The sequence below is a fragment of the Paroedura picta genome, chromosome 7, assembly GCF_049243985.1.
Source record: "Paroedura picta isolate Pp20150507F chromosome 7, Ppicta_v3.0, whole genome shotgun sequence".
NCBI classification, from domain to species: Eukaryota; Metazoa; Chordata; class Lepidosauria; order Squamata; family Gekkonidae; genus Paroedura; species Paroedura picta.
The window spans coordinates 74,394,957-74,415,096 of record NC_135375.1 but is presented as its reverse complement, the minus strand read 5'-3'; the positions used below and the strand labels follow the sequence as shown (position 1 = coordinate 74,415,096).

At 45.4% G+C, this 20,140-nt stretch overlaps 1 protein-coding gene and 1 long non-coding RNA gene across 4 annotated transcripts in view; one reads left to right on the top strand and one right to left on the bottom strand.

The window, feature by feature from the left end:
* Positions 1-2,828, bottom strand: part of UHRF2 (ubiquitin like with PHD and ring finger domains 2) — a 75,951-nt gene extending 73,123 nt beyond the window's left edge. Inside the window, exon 1 of one of the 2 annotated variants that reach the window (XM_077344963.1) lies at positions 2,301-2,828. In XM_077344963.1, coding sequence (XP_077201078.1) covers positions 2,301-2,453 — 153 coding nt within the window. In that variant the 5' untranslated portion in view covers positions 2,454-2,828. The remainder of the gene's footprint in view (positions 1-2,300) is intronic. The other variant, XM_077344962.1, reaches the window with a different exon arrangement.
* Positions 1,966-19,961, top strand: LOC143841150 (uncharacterized). 2 transcript variants are annotated; one of them, XR_013232586.1, is made up of 3 exons: positions 1,966-2,227; positions 14,546-14,672; positions 19,500-19,961. It is a non-coding gene; the product is annotated as an uncharacterized LOC143841150 (long non-coding RNA). The 2 variants fall into 2 exon arrangements; XR_013232585.1 differs by lacking the exon at positions 1,966-2,227 and adding an exon at positions 3,018-3,333.
* Positions 19,962-20,140: the final 179 nt, after the last annotated feature.

Sequence of the window (20,140 nt, the reverse complement as noted above, 5' to 3'; positions counted from 1 at the left end):
CTTTGAGACTCCTTAAGATAGAGAAAAGTAGCATATAAAAAAACCAAATCTTAACTCTTCTTCTAGGGAATGTGAAATACCTCTGCTTTAGTCCCTAAAAGCTGCTTCCAGTCCATTAGACTAGAGCAGTGGTCCTCAACCCCCGGTCCAGCGACCGGACCCGGTCCGTAGATCAGTTGGTACCGGGCTGCAGCTCCTCCTCATCCTCCTCCCTGGCTGCTGCCTCTGGGGCTGCCCTGCCACTCTGCCACCGACTCACCTTTGGCGCTCTCCAGCGGCCGCCATGGCTGGGGCTCCCCCTCGGTGTGGCACTGCATAGCTGCTGCTGGCAGCACCCCCCCAGCGGGCGGCGGGAAGACGGGCGCCAATAGGAAAACAAGTGGAGCAGGGGCTCAGGCGGTGGCAATGTCCCTCAGCAAAAGACTACCCCCCCCGGGCCTCAGTAAAATTGTCAAGCGTCAACCGGTCCCCGGTGATAAAAAGGTTGGGGACCACTGCATTAGAGTCTAGACAACACTGATCTTGATGGACTGATGATCCAATTCAATACAAGGCAGCTTCATGAGTTCACTATTACACTATTGTCTATTTTGTTGGCTACAAGGCAGCATGAAAGTTAAGTATACTGTTGTAAGCAACTGGACTAGGAACATTTTTACTCAAGGCTTCCATTAATAAAATAAGGTACCTGCAATAAAAGGTACAACACTCCAATTTTGCACATCAGCTGTGCTAGACTCAGACCTAAGAGACTCAAATTCAAATATCCACTGTTCCATAAAGCTTGCTCAGTAACCTTGGGCCATTCCCTCTCAGCCCAACCAACCGCACAAAGTTGTGAGGATAAAATGGAAGGGGGAGACGGGGCTGTAGGCATGGAAGGTTAAAAATTCACTAGATAAATACCATGTCCATGCCCTGGTGTATTATATCACATAGGTGTTATCTGCAATGGCTGCTGGCTCTCATACATTCAAAGAACATATCCAAGAGTCCTTTAAAAAGCGATGCGTCCATTAAGGCCAAAGCAGGACACGAGACTGAGGTAAGCAGCCTCCTGAGGTATTTCCTGTCTTGCTCAAGTATCAAGGTCATTTTGCCACACTTTCAATTCCTTTAGCCACTGAGAAGTGAGACGGGAAAAAACCCTATAGTCAATTTCATATTTACTATGATGGGTGAGTATACATTCTGCCCCTTCTTCTGTATTTTATGAAGCATTTGTATGTATATCTAGTCTCATCCTCAGACCCTTATGCAAGTAATCTGACCATAACATGTTCTTGAACCAACAGGATGAAATCTGCCCATTTTGTAAAACTTTCAACATAACCAGATTCCAGTGACTACATACAATTCAAGAGGGCAATATTCATAATACATCTCAATGATGGAAGCTCTGTGTGGCTAGAAATGCAGTGACCACAGTACAACACACAAAAGGCAACATGTGGGCACAGCATGCAGTCATCAGGATGAAAGACACTACAGAAGAGTTATCCCTTCATGTGAATACCTTCTACCACTCTGTCAGTTTGGTAAAGGAGGCAAAACACTAGGTCTGCCTGATGTACATCCTCACTTTACATGCTTATCAGTGTTTCAAACTGTCATGGAGCCTATTCCTACAGCAGCTACGGTATATAACAATCCACTAAACTCTATTTCGATCTCAGATTCACAAGAGTGTATGGGTGCCAAATAAGGACTAGAATGCATTCACAGCCCAGGGAGGAAAATACCCTGGCTAGGTGGGCAGCGAATCCCTGAAGCAGTTATCTGAGATTGTCCCCAGGGGTCCTTGCAAGTAAGGCTCCGAAAGGGCGGGGGAGGAGGGGGGTAGAACGACCCCGGGGAGAACTTTCCTCGGGCTGGAGAGGGCGAGCATCAACTGTTGCCGGAGACCGTTGAACCGCCGGAAGTGGCGCGAAGCACAGGAGGGGCGGCCCGCGTAACCTGCTCTCCTTCACTCCCGCCCCCCCCCAGGGTTTTCCAAGGCGAGCCGTGGTGCTCGGCCACCCCTGGTCGCCTCCAGGGCGGAGAGTGTCCCCACAGCAGAGGGGCAGAAAACGCACGGCGAGGCCGAGTCTCGCCAGCAACGGCGCTGGCCCCCGGGGGGGGGTGTTGGAGGAGGAGGAAGAGAGGGAAACTCAACTCCCCCGCTTCAACAGTCCGTGGCACAAAGGCATCCTCGGGCAGCCTCCTTCCCCCGCAGCTGCAGGCTCAGGTAAACAAGCGCCTGGAGGAGGGCTGCGAGGCGAGGCGAGGGGGGCCCGCGGAGGGCAGCGTGACCACCTCACCTGCTTGCCCCTGTAGAAGAGGCGCTGCCGGTCGGGGCTCACGCGGAAGCTCTCCTGGATCTTCTCGCGGAGACTCTCGATCTTGGTGAGGCGGCTGAGGTCATCGATGGTCTGAGTCTGAGCACCGTCGATGGTGCGGACCTGGATCCACATGGCGTGCGCCCACTTGGGATGGGGGAGGCGGCCGGGCCCCAGACGACGAGGCGGCGGCGGCTCTGGGCGCCTCTTTGTTTTGCGAGTCCGGAAGGCGGAGAGAAGGCAGAGGGCGCGGGAGACCCCCACTGGAGCCCAGCGACCCCCGCGAGGCTCCTTAACCTCCGCCTCTGGCCGGCCGGCCTTCCTCCCTCCCTCCCGCGGCGCCCCGCCGGCAAACCTCGCCGCCTCCCTGCCCCTTCCTCAGTGCGGCCGCCGCAGACGCGCCCGGGAAGCAGCTCCGAACCGCCGCGAGCCCCTGTCAGAGCGGAGCGCCGGGCCAGGCTGGGCTCAACTAACGGGCGCCAGCAGGAGCCATGTCCTCAGCCCCAGAACTGTTTACCAGGCGCCGCTGCTCTCACATGGAGGTCACGGCGCCAATGCTGTTCTCGCGAGACAACCATAGACCACCACACGCACTCCCCCCCCCCTCACACACACGCACACGCACACCTTAAAGAGACAACAGAGAGCCGAAAGACGAAGGCGGAGCTTGAGGTAGCTCGCCTCGCATTCGCTCCTTTCAAACCTTTCGGAAGCCGTGGCGACGCCCTCCTGCGCCGCTGCCGCAGGCGGCGCTTCTTGGAAGGGTGTTGTTGACGGAATGGGGCGCTTCGGGGGGTTCGCGCCCGCGATGGCGATGGCGATGGGGGGGTGCAACTGTCTCCAGGGGCCGATTTTTCGGTCCGCGCTGACAGGGCCCTGCTGGCTTCGGGGGAGCCCACGTGCCAGCAACTGTGCGATTCGTTTATTGCGTTTTTCTTGGAAGGAAATCCCATGGGGTTCCATGAGGATTGGAGGCCTGTGCTAGGGATGCAGTTCGACAAACATTTACCTTGGAGTAAGTGCCAAACTGGGTAATAAGCATGCATAGGATAAGACTATACTTGATAGCAGGATTGTTAAGCCTCATCTTGGTCAGATGGGCGGAAGACGTGATCCTATACTCAACTACTTGAGAAACAGTCCCATTCGGTTAGATTCAAGTGGGTAGCCCTGTTGGTCTGAAGTACCACAAGAAGAGAGTCCAATAGCACCTTTAAAACCAACAAAGTTTTATTCAAGGTGTGAGCATTCGGGTGCATGCAGCCTTCCTCAGACCCAATGAACAACCATAACTGTGGAGATGTAGGGCAAAAGCTAATCATGGCAAATTAGTAAACTCTGTCATAATATCCAAATTAAGCCATATGATGCCAAATTATTATTCTTTGCTAAACCAGCTCATCAGTCCTTTTGAGTTCAGTTGTAGTTCACAAAAACATTGGATAAATAAAACTGTCCCCGTTAGTAATTAATGGCATTTAATTTAAAATAAATTAAAATAAATTTTATTTTATCTTATTTATTTTTATACCACCACTTCCAGTAGACTCACAGTGGTTTACACAAGATAAAAGCAGCAAAAAAAATACAATAAAACTCCATAAAATACCCCTTACGGAAAATAGACGAAATAGATGGTGACCTCTTACTCAGCCTTCTCTAGTACCCAACCACCCACCCACCCCCACCCCCACCCCGTTCAACCAGAGGGCCAATCCTTCTTCTGCTGGGAGCTAGGAGCCAGATCTAATAGGCATCGAGGGGAATCCTCCAATGGAAACACAAGGACTTCACACTGGCTTCTACCATAAGCCTAGCAGAAGAGCTCTGTCTTGCAGATCCTGTGGAAAGTTGATAACTCCGGAATGGCCTTCAGCTCTTCCGGGAGCTCATTCCACCAGCTTGGGGCCAGGACCAAGATGGCCCTGGGTTGAGGCCAGGTAGACATCCCAGGGGCCCAGGACCACCAGTAAATTCATACCCACAGAGCGAAGAGCCCTGCGGGGAGCATAAACATCCAAGCTGTCCCACAGGTAAGTGGGACTCAGGCTGTGTATATTCTTAAAGGTTCAACACCTTGAACTTGACCCGGAAGCAAATTGGCAACCAGTGCAGATGACAGAGCACAGGCTGAATATGGGCTCTCCAAGGTGTTTTAGTGAGGACCCTAGCAGCCGCATTTTGTACCAGCTGAAGTTTCCGGATCAAAGCCAAGGGCATGCCCGCGTGGAGTGAGTTATAGAGGTCTAATCTGGAAGTGACCATTGCATGGATCACTGTGACCAAGTGGTCGGAGGACAGGTAGGGCGCTAGTAGCTGTGCTTGGTGAAGATGGAAAAACACCTTTCAGGCTACTTTGGTGACCTGAGCCTCCTTAGAAAGGAAGGTGTCAAAGGTCACTTCCAAATTCCTGGCAGTTGGTGTAGTTGTTAATTGCGTACCGTCCAGGCATGGGAGCTGTGCTTCCTGATCCTGCCCTCTTCTACCCAGCCACAGGACTTCCATCTTGGAGGGGTTGAGTTTCAGACAACTCTGCCTGAGCCACCCAGCAACTGCTTCCAAACATCTGGTGAATGTATCCGGGAGGGAGTCTGGCTGGCTGTCCATCAGGAGGTAGAGCTGGGTGTCATCCTCCCATTGCCCCAGACCATCTGGGCAAGAGGGCGCATGTAGATGTTAAAAAGTATGGGGGAGAGTATTGCCCCCCGTGGCACCCCACATGGGAGCCTGCATGGGTCCGACATCTCATCCACCACTGCAACCCTCTATGTCCAGCTCTGAAGAAAGGAGACAAGTCACTTCAGTACAGTCCCCCTAATCCCGGTACCGGCAAAGCAGTGGGCTAATAACTCTTAGTCAACCACATCAAATGCAACTGAAAGCCACCCCGATCCAGCTGGCACTGGATATCATCCGTCAAGGCGAACAGCGCGGTCTCCACCCCGTGGCCAGGATGGAAGCCCGACTGGTATGAGTCAAGGGCTGAAGTTTCTTCCAAGTTTCCCAGTTGTTGATGGCCCCATCCATCTCCACCCAAACATGGAAACATCCCTGCAAGTGACAAGCTGTGCTAGCAACTATCTTATCTTGAGACCAGAGAGTTAAATTCAAAATTATATTACATATTACAGACATCACATTATAGTCACATTGTCCCAAATAAAAATAAGAGAGCATTGTAAGGAATGTGGATATAAGAGTTGAACGAGGTTAGCATACATAATGAGATTTTTTTTAAAAACTATGTCCTTGTTGATTCCAGGGCATGCCATTGTTTTGAGTGTTGTAATCACTTGCATTTCTGCAAGTTTCTGGTCTGTTTTTGAAGTTCCTTTGCAATAAAACAGCTACTTTGAGATCCCTTATTGAACGTCCTGGAAGGTTGAAGTGTTCCCCTACAGGTTTTTCTGTCCTGTGATATTTGATGTCAGACTTGTGTCCATTAATTCTTTGGTGGAGGGTTTGGCCTGTTTGACCTCTGTTCTCTACATGCTTGGTCAGAACAGTTCTATCAGTGCTGTGATTTGCCCAAGATCACCCAGCTGGTTGCATGTGGTGGAGTGGGGAATGATATCCAGCTCGCCAGATTAGAAGCTGCTGCTCTTAACCACTGCACCAAGCTGGATACTACATCATCAGGATATTACATGTTATTATTGCACCGTTACCCAAATGTTTTATAAGACTGTTCCATGTATTGTTCTTGTGTTATTATGTAAACCACCCTGAGCCCCCGGGGAGGGCAGTATATAAATATAATAAATAAATAAATAAATAAATATATTCCCCATCCTTGCTTATTTTCTTCATTTGTACCCTTTCTCACTTGGCAACATTCCAGGTTTGGAAATGAAACCTGAAAACCTTGCCTTAATCCTGGGAACTATCACAAGGCACTTTCCTGCTCAGGTGTATTCCCTTTAATCAACGTGGAATTTGGGGTCTCGTGCATATGTGCATGAAGTCTATCTGTCGATTCAGCTCATCTGAGAATTAGGAATATGGACATATTCCCCAGCACGCGCACACACACACACTCTATCATCTATCGTAGTGGTCTGCAACCTTTTTCAGGTTGCAGACCGGTGTGGGGGGAGGGCGATCTGGGTGCCGCGCATGTGTGGCATGTTTGCAGCCGCACATGGCGCAAACGCGCATGCATGGACCTGCCACGCATTTGCGCCGGCGGCCGTGCTTCCCTCTCCCCACCCCCTCCCACAGAAAGAACCTTGCCAGGCCGCATGCTAATCAGCTGCTTTGGCGGCCAATTTGCTTGCGGCCTGGGAAGTTTCTCACTGCGGGGGGGGGCAGGAAGAGGGAGCCGTGGCCCAGTGCCAAGGCCTTCGCAGCCCGGCACCGGGCTGCAGCCCAGTGGTTGGGGACCACTGATCTATTGGTTCAATTTATTACCCGCCGCTATCAAACAAGTCGTCTCACTGAGGGTTACAACATAAAATAGATGCCCACAAGAAATCCAACATCACCTTCTCCCCCCCCCCCGGCAGCGCCTCAGAGTCAGACTCCCAGGGTGCCTTGCAGAAGTGCATTTCTCCCTCTGGTATGACCACAGGGATTAGACCAGTGCTGCTGCTATTGTGATAGCAGCTGGGTGCCAACACCCCAACTGCTCCCAGGATTGGTGTTTTCCTTTAACAGAGTAACAGGCTACTTTCCTAGAATGGAGCAATTCCACTATGAAATACAACAGAGCTAAGCTGGTTTAAATAAAGGTTACATTGAATGTACAGTGATAAATCTTGAAACTGAATGAAATAACCTAAATGTTTAAATAGAGAGAACTTAATTTACCTCTGTTTTTTACTTCTTTCTAAAATAACTCATAAAAATTCAAGTTTGATATCCGTCAAGGCGAGCAGCGTGGTCTCTACCCCGTGGACAGGACGGAAGCCCGACTGGTATGAGTCAAGGGCTGAAGATATCAATAATTTCTGCATAGATTAATTACAAGGCAGCATATTAGCACAAAAAAGTATAAATAAAAATTAATTTAATGAAAATGCCCTTTGGAATTCAGAAGCCATGTGCAGGTCTTGTTAAGTGCATTGTTTAATGTATTGGCTTAGAGATAGTCATCATATTTATGACCTATTACAACTAAGGAAAATAGATACATTTTTTTCCTTTTCATTATGTTCCTTGATATCATGGTTCCTGTTAATCTGGTCTCACTTTGCTAGCTCAGTTAATATTTTCATGGCAAAAAATGATGCATTTTCCCAGGGGAGCTACATGGTTAGAGAAGGAATTTGGTGCCCAGAGCAGAAGCAGCACTGTTACAACCCCCAAAGCTTTTGAAGAGAAATTGCTGCTTGTTCTTAGGGATAATTGCACCTTGTGTGATAGGGTGGATAAAGTTATTTATTTATTGTAAGACGAGTTAATAATAATAAATATAACAAATAATAGTAAAAATACATTACCAAATAGTTACAACTAATATGCAGACTGGGAAATCTCCCTAAATAATAATATCTAAATTTTCAATACTTGTAGTTGGGGAGAGTACTCTGTCCCATCTCCCTGGAAGGCATGACACTCATATTCCTTTGACAGATGGAGAAGAGTTAGGTGGGCTGCACCACAATCACATTTGGGTCCTGGTATTTTGCCACATTTAAATAATAGGTCTACACAATGGCCAAATCCTGTTGTATTCCATTAGCCATCTTCCATACTTTACAAGGCAAGTCAAATCCTGCAGTCCTCCATACAAAAGGATCCATATCCTCTTGTATGGATATCAGGTGGAACTGATTTCATCCGTGTTTCCCAACCATTCATTCCCTAGAGTGAAATTTTGTGATTGCACTATTTGTGTAGATCTTACTTGTTGGATGTTAGGGCTTTAGTCTGGATAGCCTCGTGTCAGCCATGTCTTTGAGGATGGGCAACCCTCTATTTCCAGTTATCTTTATATATTCATGAAGAAAAACATCCTGCCTTCAGAGATGCAGGGGAGCAATGTCGTACAACATAGGTAGCCAATGGGGGGGTAGGTTTGATACATCTGCTGATGGTTCTCATGATTGTATTGAGTTGGACATCAAGTTTGTTGCCTTGGAGGATGTTGAGAGACCCTGAAGCACCATATTTTGTATTAATATACATCAACCTCAAAACTTTGTAATTGTTGTAGCAGCTGCAGCCCAAGTTGTTCCACATAATTTTTGGAGAATATTGTTTGACACGCCTATTTTTGCTGCTATATTAGCAATATGGTGTTTATTGCTCAAGTTTCTGTCCAAGGTAAACATTCAGTTAACAGTTGGCAAAATTGTTATTGAGATGGAAACAGAAGCATTCTGTTTTTCTTGGACTTGGGATAAGCTGCCATTTACAGTAGGAGTTAGCTTAAATTTTAAGGTCCCTAGTCAGTATTTCTTCAGCCCTTTCTGTTTATTTGTGCCTTACTGTACTCACCATGTAATCAGTAAAAGCAAACTTCCCGGATATCATCTTGGGAACATCAGAGATGTGTAGATTGAAAAGAACAGAAAGGTACACTGAGCTGTGGGGTAGACTGTTATTCAGTATCTTCTGTTTGCTGATTGATTGACCCATAACTACTTGGAAAATTCTATCACTCAGCATATTATTTAGTAGTCAAAATAATGTTCTGCATGGTAAAACATGTAAAAGCTTGTACAGCAGACCCCTCCAGACTGTCTCATAAGCAGCAGTAAGATTGATGAACACTGATGTCAAGATACTTGACTTGGTCTTCACAACTACAAAATCCTGATTTCTCTATAGGGACATTTTATCATTTATTTTGTTTAAAGTTAGCTTCTCGAGTTTATAACAGGAGCTCTGTAACTTTCTGCCAGATGTTTTGGCTTTCTAGGTAATCACATTAGGGCAGTGGTCCCCAACCTTTTTGAGGCTGGGGACTGGCAGGGCAACTGCCTGCCCGCACATGTCGTGCATGCGCAGCACAGCTGTGCATTGCGCATGCGCGTCCGAAATCGCGCATGCGCGGCACTTTCTCGCATGCGCAAAAGTGCCATGCATGCGCGATTTTGGCCGCACGTGGCGCATGTGCGCATGCGTGGCCCGGGCGCGCATGCGTGATGCACGGGCGCAGCCCTGATTCCCTCTCCCCCCCTCCCGCAGTAAGAAGCTTCCCGGGCCGCAAGCTTGCGGCCTGGGAAGTTTTTTACTGTGGGGGGGGGCGGGGAGAGGGAGCTGCGGCCCGGCACCAAGACCTTCACGGCCCGGCACCGGGCCGCGGGCAGGGGACCACTGCATTAGGGGATGAACAGGAATATGAACCTGAGATGGTATGGCTGATGTTGCTGGGTCCACTGATGGTGTTGCTAGGATCTATAAAATCAGAATCAAGTTTGTTGTGCAATCATAGGTCTTTGCAAAGTACAAAAAGACAACCATAAGCAATAAAAGCAGGTCACAAGATAAAAGCACATACACTGGAATCCATACATCAGAATGTCATAGATCATCAGTATCAGCCACCTTAGACCTTATCTGTCTGGCAGCCAGAGCCAACAGTGCAACTCTATTAGAAACATATGGATTGTTATCAGACCTTCTCAGAATCATGAATGCCGGGGGCCATCAGGGGTAATCGACTACAAAATCTGGTTCTAGGTTCCACATAGAAGTTACAGTTCAATATATAATGGGTCAGACCTATTTCCTCTTTACTGCAGCTACATAAACATTGCTCATGTGGTTGACCCTGCAGCATGTGCATAGCAGTGGACATTGCATGGAATCTCAGGGTGGTAAAAGCCATCCTCAACCACAGGTACATCAAATTCACTAAATATGGGGATCTGTTGTTATTATTTTTGAAATATTTAAAGAGAAGAGCACTCAGTTGAAATATCCAGTCCCTTAGTTCCTGGCCAGCTTTCTTGTAAATTACGAGATCATCTGAAAATGGTATGTTCAGACCAAATGTGTCTAAGATGGTCTTCTAGATGTTTCCCATCTTCAAGAAGAGACAGGAAGCTCAGCCAGCCAAGGGAGTCTGAGCCACTAAAAACATTGTTCAGCCAATATTTCAAAACAGCTACATGGACTGAGCTCTCAGGGAAGAGATGCTCAACTCTGCACTCATCAGGGCTACAGGAGCCCCCTTTAGAAGAGCCAATATCTCTCTTCTTTGTCCAGGACCCTATCTCCCCAGCCCCAAATTTCAATTCTGTAGAATGCGCTAGAAATAACCTTCTGTTCAATCAACATTTAAGATTCTACAGACTGAACTTTTGAGACGTCTTCCAAACACCATCATTTTAGATTTCAACAAGTTTATAGGACGGCTGGCTTCTTTACAGTAACAACCCGGCTTATCTAACAACCTTTTCAAAACAATTTTGGTTAGGGACAGCAAAATCATGTCATCAGCATAAAGTATTATTGGAACCTTCACTTGATTTATTGAGGGGGATATAAATTCTATACTCTCCAATTTATTAACTATGTCATTGATGAAAAGATTGAAAAGCAGGGGGAGAATAAACACACATGCTTTATGTACAGGGATTTCTTTGTTAAAAGCCACCCTTAGTTCCTACTTCGATATTCACTTAGGTAGTCCTATGTAATTGCCTTATGAGGTAAACCAGACAAGACTTGATATTCATGTCTAACTATTGTTGCCACAGTCTATCCCTATCCAAAGAACCAAATACTGAGGCTAAATCTATAAAAGCTACATAAGGAGCTTTCGTTGGTCCATTGATTTGTGCAACAAATATAGATTAAAAGTGAATGAAAGCACTAAACATTTCCTCCCAGGATTGTTAATGATTCTTGTCATTCAATATCCAAACCTCCATTCCTGATTCCACAAACTCCCTGTCCGTCCCCTTATATAAATCCAAATTCCTGGTCTGATTCTTGTGTTAAAATCCCCACGCAAAATAATTTGGTCTTTGGGATCAAAAGCCATAAGCAAAATGTTCATTTTATCCCAACAGGTATCATCATTCACCCATACCTCAGACATTGATACATAGTAAAAGATAGACATTGATACATAGTAAAAGATAGACATTGATACATAGTAAAAAAACAGAACGTTGTTGTGGGTTTTTTTGCCGCAGTAGTGTTTCTATATTCGCAAACTCATGGGAGATCCATTCAACTTCCTAAGTAAGTTCATCTTAATGAAGGTTGCCAGACTCCCACAACCCCTTCCCCTTGGTATGGGACAATTGCTGGTCTGCTAAAGGTTCTAAAACCACCACACTTGCTTCCAAGACTCTTACAAGAACAGCCGCTTAGAAATCTATAGAACCCTGAGCCATATTGTTTATTCCACCAGCCCCTTACGTTCCAAGATAAATTTCAGATTTACTCATTTTTTCCAAATCCCCTTCCTGATAAAAGAAAACAGCAATTTCTCAGGGTTGCTTCTTGTCTATCAATCTTCAAACCAGTGACAGGGCCCTCACTGGGAGTGTATGGCACTAGGTCTGCTAGGGTCTGTATAAGCAAATACAGACAAGTGGGACGGTTTGTAGTGAATACGATAAGAGAGAGAGAAAAAACCTATCCCAAGGCTACTATAAGGTAAAGGTAAAGCACTGAGCCATGTCTGACCCTTGGGGTGACGCCCTCTCGGGTTTTCTTGGCAGACTCAATACAGGATGGTTTGCCATTCCCTTCCCCAGTCATTACCGTTTTAACCCCCAGCAAGCTGGGTACTCATTTTACCGACCTTGGAAGTATGGAAGGCTGAGTCAATCTTGAGCCAGCTGCTGGAATCGAACTCCCAGCCTCATGGTCAGAGCTTCAGACAGCATGTCGGCTGCCTTACCACCCTGTACCACAAGAGGCTCTTAAGGCTACTATAGATGTACTAAAATTATACAGAATAAATGAAGTAAAGGGTTCTTCGTTTTTGTTTGTTTATTCTTATATAGGATCCAACCAGAACGGTTTCTGGATATGTCCTGTTTTCAAATGGAAATTTTCCTCAATGGTTGTCCTTTGAATGTACATTTAATGAATATCCAAATTGTGAAATTCAACCTCTATTGAATAATCCTTGGTACTAGAGTCTTGTTACTGTTAAGTAGTTGATCATTGAGTGAAAAGTTGTTTTAGGTTAGCGGGTTGCCTGTAAGCAAGAAAAGGTCAGGCCCTCAATGCTTGTGTGAAGGAAATGTCCCTATTCAGCATGCTCATCCTCAAATGTGATTTATGCCATCACATGTCAGCAATGCCCTTTCACCCTCTACACCAGGCCAGTCCCTTCAACAAAAATGTAATGGACATAAGTCTGACATCAGAAACCACAATGTTCCAAAACTAATGGGAAACATTTTAACTGTCTATGACATTCTGTTGCTGACCTAAAAGTAGCAGTTATCATACCAAGGAGTTTCAAAGGGAGATTAGAAAGTGAGACTGCTGAATTGCAACTGATTACAAAGCTCAAGAAGACAACGCATCTACCTGGACTGGATTGTGTAGGTTTCCTGTCTCATTACCAATGCTGACTTTTCTATGCCTACTGCCTCTCTACATATTGCACATAATCCAATTTCATCTGATATTATAATTTACCTGATAATGTCATTTGACATCTGATATCACTCCACTTTCCAGTGTAGAGGACATATGAACTCACATTCTAGCTGTACCTGAAAAAGTGAACAGTGACTCACGAAAGCTCATACCCTACCACAATTTGTATTAGCCTTAAGGTACTTCTAAGAAGAGTTACAGCCTCATAAGCACTTTCTGCGATTTAACTGAAAAGATGTAATTCTTCCACTATTTCAATTTTGCTCCAGAGAACCAAGAGCAGTTCCCCTGGAGATGGATGTTTTAGATAGAGGGCTGTAAGGGATTATACCCTGTTGATGTCCCTACTCTCCACAAACCCTACTCTCCCCAAACTCTACTCCCCAAATCTCCCAACTATTTCTCATTCCAGAGCTGGCAACCCTATCTGTTCAGAATTACACCATTTTCTCTCCATTTTGTAGAGATAATTCCATACAATAAATAAATACACTTACAGAATATAGTAGAATGGTAACATTAGTTAGTTTGCTGCACTTCTTTATTTCTAGAATTCATGTTTTCTTCAACTCTAAACAAGGACATGATGGTTGTGCCAAGCAGCTTCCCAGAAGCTGGCCTTTATTCATGTTGTCGGATAGTTAAACTGCTTGCCAACCAGCTAGCTGACTTCCATAGCTCTAGTAGGACTGAACTGGCTGTTCTCTATTAGTATTATTAATTAGATTTATTTCCCACCACTCCCCGTAGGCTCGTGGCGGGTCACAATAGTATTGTCCCCATTAAAATACCCATTAAAAGACTTTAAAAACAATCCCAACATGGCGGAAGCTCTCATTATTCCTGTCTCCTGCTATCAGAGTGGCAGGGAGGGTGGGGAGGAGATCTAACTTACTAGGTCCAGGGGGGGGGAGGGGAATGCTGGCACTCATTCGTTGACCCCGACCTCAACCAAAAACCTGGCAGAAGAGCTCCGTCTTGCAGGCCCTGCGGAAAGCTGGTAAATCTAGGTAATCATTTGCCAGCTGCCTCATAAGTAATGTTTGCTAACGCATAATAGTGCTTCTTAACGTTTTATTTCAAGATGAAGGTCTCTGTAGGAAACAATTTTCTATTATAAAATCTCAACATTTCAAAAGTTATTTAATAGGAAGTTTTATGCTTGCCAAATAATTAAATGGGCTACAAGATTGGTGTAATAAAAAAAAAGTGCTGTGGAAGTAAAAGGAAATGACTTATAGATTTGTTAGAACTGGGAATTTAGTAGAAATGCTTCACTGCTTACAGAGGATTTTGATCAAATTCATATAGTCAAGTTGGATGCTTTAGAAATGCTCCACTGATTTTAAATGAGCTTTTCTTCTAAATCTTGATACAGATGTAATACTAATTCTCAGCTGAAGCTAATAGAAGATCACTATCATCTTGTGACTTAATTTAGGATTTGGTTGAAACATCCCAGCAAAATGAACGAAGGAGTTGATTCACAGCACTTCAATTTAGCATTACATCTTTAGATCACATTTGTCTAGAATGAAAACTGAGCAAATGCTTCAGTTTTCATCCAGTTTGCTTTGCTTGGGGCATTACATTATCAATAAGTTGGAATAAAGAGTGGTAAATTAATCCACCTAATGCATGCTTTTCTTTCTAAATTAATGATGTATATTTATTAAGATAGTTTACAAAGATATATCTCATTGTAGTCTGTTAATCTTCCGGAAGCTTTCATCATTGTCTAAACAAACAGGAAGACTGGAGATATTACTGACTCTTATGATGCCTTCAAACATGGTGGATGAATACAGAGATCCATTTTTGGTTTTACCTTAGGTGAGTAGAATAAACAACCTCTTTTCCATTTTGTCTCCTTCAACAGCAGCTATTAATCAATCATATTTGACAGAAATAATTGATCATGGTTTTATCTTTGACATGGTTTTATAGTTTATGGAAGCCTCACAGCCTTGGTCCTTATCACTTAATTAACAATCTGCAATTTCAGGCAGCATCTCATTATTTGAGGCAATTAGGAGAGAGATAGTTGATACTCTCAAAGCAAAAGGACTACTCTCGTGAAAGCACACTAAAAATGGGGTTAGTAGCCAAACAACAGAGTCTTTAGCAAGTCAAATTGGATTGATTTGAGATGGCAAACACAGGGATCATATAATCAGTGTAGATGGATAGAATAAATAAGGATCACAAAAAAGGCTGTGTGTATGCAGAATATTAAAGGTATGGTGTAGCGCTGAGTCTTAGTGGTAGAGGACCTGCTTTGTACGTATAAGTTTCCATGTTCAGTCTCTCACATTTCCAGTTAAAAATATCAGGTACTAAGTAATATAAAAAATCTGAGTCCCTGGAAAAATCCTGCCAGGCAATCTATACCTTGATAGACTAAGGCAGTTTACCATGTTCAGTCTGAAGCTGTGTTTAAAGCAATCTCTATCATTGTTCAGTACCAAAATCCCAGCCAGATAACATCTGTAACGGCTCCGCGGTATAAATAAAGCCCTAAGGGCAAGTTGGGAGGAGAAAGGGGCGTGCGCCGTCCGTGTCACTCGGGGGTCAAGTAGCCAATTGGGATCCGCGTGAATTGAAGCATGGCTCCCCGTTTGCTACTTGGCCTACCCTTGGACAAGCGCTCCGGCAAGGCACACGTCCTTGCCTCTGCACTCCCACCCCATCGAAGTCTTTACCAGCAGGAAAGGAGCAGGGCCGCCGCTTCTTTCCTCCCGCCCAGCCACCCGACTTGCCCGGATGGCGGGGGAGGCTTCCTGAGCCTCCCACGGCGCGAGCCCGGCCCTCACCACCATTACTGCGCCCGGCCGGCCGCTCCAGGTAAGTGCCCGCCTGCCAAGACCCCCCAAGACCCACCACCTCCGCCCGCACCGCTCTTCCCACCCCCCAACCCCCACTGCGCCGACCCACCCACACGCCGCCACTCCGCCACTTCTTCCCCCCAGGACCGAATACATTCCAGAGATGAATGAGCCACCTAGAATAATAGAATCATTGAGTTGGAAGGGATCTCATGGATCATCTAAGTCCAACCCCCTGCACTATGTAGGACACTCACATCCCAACTATTCATCTACTTTAACCTGCCACCCCTTTGCCTTCACAGAATCAGCCTCTCTGTCAGATGGCTATCTAGCCACTGTTTAAAAATTTCCAAAGATGGAGAACCCACCACCTCCAGAGGAAGCCTGTTTCACTGAGAAACTGCTCTAACTGTCAGGAACTTCTTCCGGATGTTTAGATGGAATTTCTTTTGAATTAATTTCTTCTCATTCGTTCTGGTCTGTCCCTCTGGGGCAAGAGAGAACAATTCTGCTCCATCCTCCATATGGCACCCTTTTAAATACTTGCAAATGGTTATCAGATCCCTTCTCAGTTGTTTCCTCTCTAGGCTAAACAGACCAAGCTCCCCAACCTTTCTTCATATGTCGGTCTCCAAACCCCTCACCATTTTTGTTGCCCTCCTCTGGACACGTTCCAGTTTGTCAACATCCCTCTTCAACTGAAGTGTCCAAAACCAAACACAGTGCTCCAAGGGAGGCTGAACCAGAGCAAAGTGGTACCATCACCTCCCAAAATCCCATTTGCCTTTTTAGCCACTGAGTAACACTGCTGATTCATGTTCAACGTATGGTCTACTAAGACTCCTAGATACTTTTCGCACATGCTACTGCCAAGACAAGTCTCCCCCATCTTATATTGGTGTATTTGGTTTTTCCTACGTAAATGCAACAGAGCCTCTTGTGGCGCAGAGTGGTAAGGCAGCAGACATGCAGTCTGAAAGCTCTGCCCATGAGGCAGGGAGTTCGATCCCAGCAGCTGGCTCAAGGTTGACTCAGCCTTCCATCCTTCCAAGGTCAGTAAAATGAGTACCCAGCTTGCTGGGGGGTAAACGGTAATGACTGGGGAAGGTACTGGCAAACCCCGTATTGAGTCTGCCATGAAAACGCTGGAGGGCGTCACCCCAAGGGTCAGACATGACTCGGTGCTTGCACAGGGGATACCTTTACCTTTTACCTTTACCTAAATGCAGAACTTTACATTTGTCCCTATTGAACTTCATTTTATTCAGTTTAGCCCACTTCTCGAGCCTATTCTGTTGCTGTCTTCAGTTGTGTTTGCTACCCCTCCCAGTTTAGTATCGTCTGCAAATTTAATAAGTATCCCCTCTAATCCCTCATCCAAATCATTTATAAATATGTTGAACAACAGAGGCCCCAGGACAGATCCTTGGAATACTCCACTTTTCACTCTTTTTCAAGAAGAAGCTGTCTATGCTTGTAGCCAACACCATTTCCTGTGGCAGTGAATTCCACATGTTAATTACTCTTTGGGTGAAGAAGTATTTCCTTTTATCTGTTCTAAGACTAATGGTTATTAATTTAATTGAGTGCCCACAAGTTCTTGTTATCAATCACTGTATTTTCATAATTGTTTAAATTGAAAATGTGTTTTTTTGCTTATTGTTATATACTCATGTAAACTCAACAAAGGCCACAGGATTGGAAAAGGTCAGTTTATATTCCAAACCCAAAGAAAGGCAATGCCCAAGAATGTTCAAACTACCGCACCATTGCACTCATTTCTCATGCTAGAAAAGTTATGTTCAAAATCCTACAAGCTAGGCTCCAGCAATATGTGGACCGAGAACTTCCAGAAGTACAGGAAGGATTTGAAAGAGGCAGAGGAACTAGAGATCAAATTGCCAACATATGCTGGATCATGGAAAAAGCTAGGAAGTACTAGAAGAATATCTACTTCTGCTTCATTGACTATGCTAAAGCTTTTGATTGTGTGGAGCACCACAAATTGTGGCAAGTTCTTAAAAAGATGGGAATACCAGAGCATCTTATTTGTCTCTTGAGAAACCTATATGCAGGTCAAGAAGCAACAGTGAGAACCGAGCATGGAATCACTGATTGGTTCAAAATTGAGAAAGGAGTTCGGCAAGGCTGTATACTGTCGCCTTGCCTATTTAACTTGTATGCGGAGCACATCATGAGAAAGGCGGGATTAGAGGAGTCACAAATTGGGATCAAGATTGCAGGGAGAAATATCAACAAGCTCAGATATGCAGATGATACCACTCTAATGGCAGAAAGTGAAGAGGAACTAAAGAGCCTGTTGATGAGGGTGAAGGAGGAGAGTGCAAATGTTGGCTTGAAACTCAACATCAAGAAAACGAAGATCATGGCATCCGGCCATCTCAATTCCTGGCAAATAGATGGGGAAGAAATGGAGATAGTGACAGATTTTATTTTCCTGGGCTCCAAGATCACTGCAGATGGAGACTGCAGCAAAGAAATTTAAAGACGCTTGCTCCTGGGGAGGAAAGCTATGGCAAATCTAGACAGCATCCTAAAAAGCAGAGACATCACTCTGCCAACAAAAGTGCGTTTAGTCAAGGCAATGGTATTCCCAGTTGCAATGTATGGCTGTGAAAGCTGGACCATAAGGAAGGCCGAGCGTCAAAGAATTGAGGCTTTTGAACTCTGGTGCTGGAGAAGACTCTTGCAAGTCCCTTGGACTGCAAGGCGAACAAACCGGTCAGTCTTAGAGGAGATCAGCCCTGACTGCTCCTTAGAAGGCCAGATCCTGAAGATGAAACTCAAATACTTTGGCCACCTCATGAGAAGGAAGGACTCCCTGGAGAAGAGGCTAATGCTGGGAGCGATTGAGGGCAAAAGAAGAAGGGGACAACAGAGAATGAGGTGGCTGGATGGAGTCACTGAAGCAGTCGGTGCAAACTTGAATGGACTCAGGGGAATGGTAGAGGACAGGAAGGCTTGGAGGATCATTGTCCATGGGGTCGCGATGGGTCGGACACGACTTCGCACCTAACAACAACATATATTCATGTAAAATTTCTCCTTTTGTATTAATTGCGAATTTGTGGAATTGTTCATGAATAGATTTTCATGAACTGAAGGTGCATATTGAAACATTTTCAGTTTTTTCTTCAAGCAAATTCTGCTATTAAATATTTTTACTGAAGGAAGAAACTGTGACAAGTTTATTATTTGATATTTATTGTAATTAGCAATTTCCCCCCGTTGTATATCTATTTCTTTTTTTACACTCTTTGTTATATTAACTTCCAGGTGGTGGCTGGTCTCTGATCCCTAGGCAAAAGGTGACAGAAATGAGATCACCTAGAGAAAATAGCCATTTTTGTAGATGCTCTATCGCAGTGGTTCTCAACCGCCGCTGCTCCATGGCCCCTATAGCAGCAACATGCATGCTAATCTCTGTGGGGCATGTGCGCTCACCCAGCAATGCACATGCGCACACTGCTGTTGCTCCCACTGTAGGGCAGAGCGGCAGCGGCATGGTGCTGGCCTCTTCCATGCCACCTCAGTGAGCTCTGAGGTGGCACGGAGGAGGCCAGCGCCATTGTGCCATTGCCACCACGATCCCCCCCCCCCGGGAAAGGCCAAACAATCCCTCAGGGGGTTGCAACCTCTGGGTTGAGAACTGCTGCTCTATCGCATTATACTCTCTCCTGGAGGACTGCGTTGCTGGAATAACTGCTCCACTATATCAGCTCTGGTTCCATTATTCCTGCAGGGAGCAGGACACTGTGTCTTAGCATGCAACATGAATTGACAAAACCATAATTATTGCTCTGCTTTCCAGCTGCTGTTTATCCAGGAATGAGCATCCAGTTTATTGAGGATCCAGGAGTGAACTGATGAATTGTGTGTGAAGCAAAAGCAGACAAGTTACACTGAACTACAGTTCAAAGGTCACACTGTGGTTTGGCTTCTAAGCTCTGGTTAACCCATATTTTAAACAGAGTCTGTGAGTCTTTATAGTTGGCTCTGTGATATTGGGGTGCTGGGAAATTACTCGTATCTAGCAACAATAGCTTTTATTCCATCTTCTTCTTACCGTAACGTGGTATAAACTCTACCTGCCCCCCACCCCTACAGTGATGACCCAAGAAAATGTTCCTGGTTCTCTATTACATGGTCTTTTTTCTCTCTGTAGTCAAAAATTTTTTCTAGCATGTTAAATGTATATACAGGACTAGATCTGAGGATCTTAACTGGCATGTGGATTTATGTGGGACTGGATATTAACCTATATACAGATATTTAGCTACATCCACACAACAGGCACCCAGACACCTGAGGTGCTGAGTGGGAGGGTGGGGAGGGAGATTGGGTTTTTTAGCTTGCCACCGGTTATTGTGGGTTTTTATATTGTTTTACTTTTTATGTGGGGTTTTTATGACTAGCCTGCCACAAGATAGTTTCCAATAGCAACAGGAAACA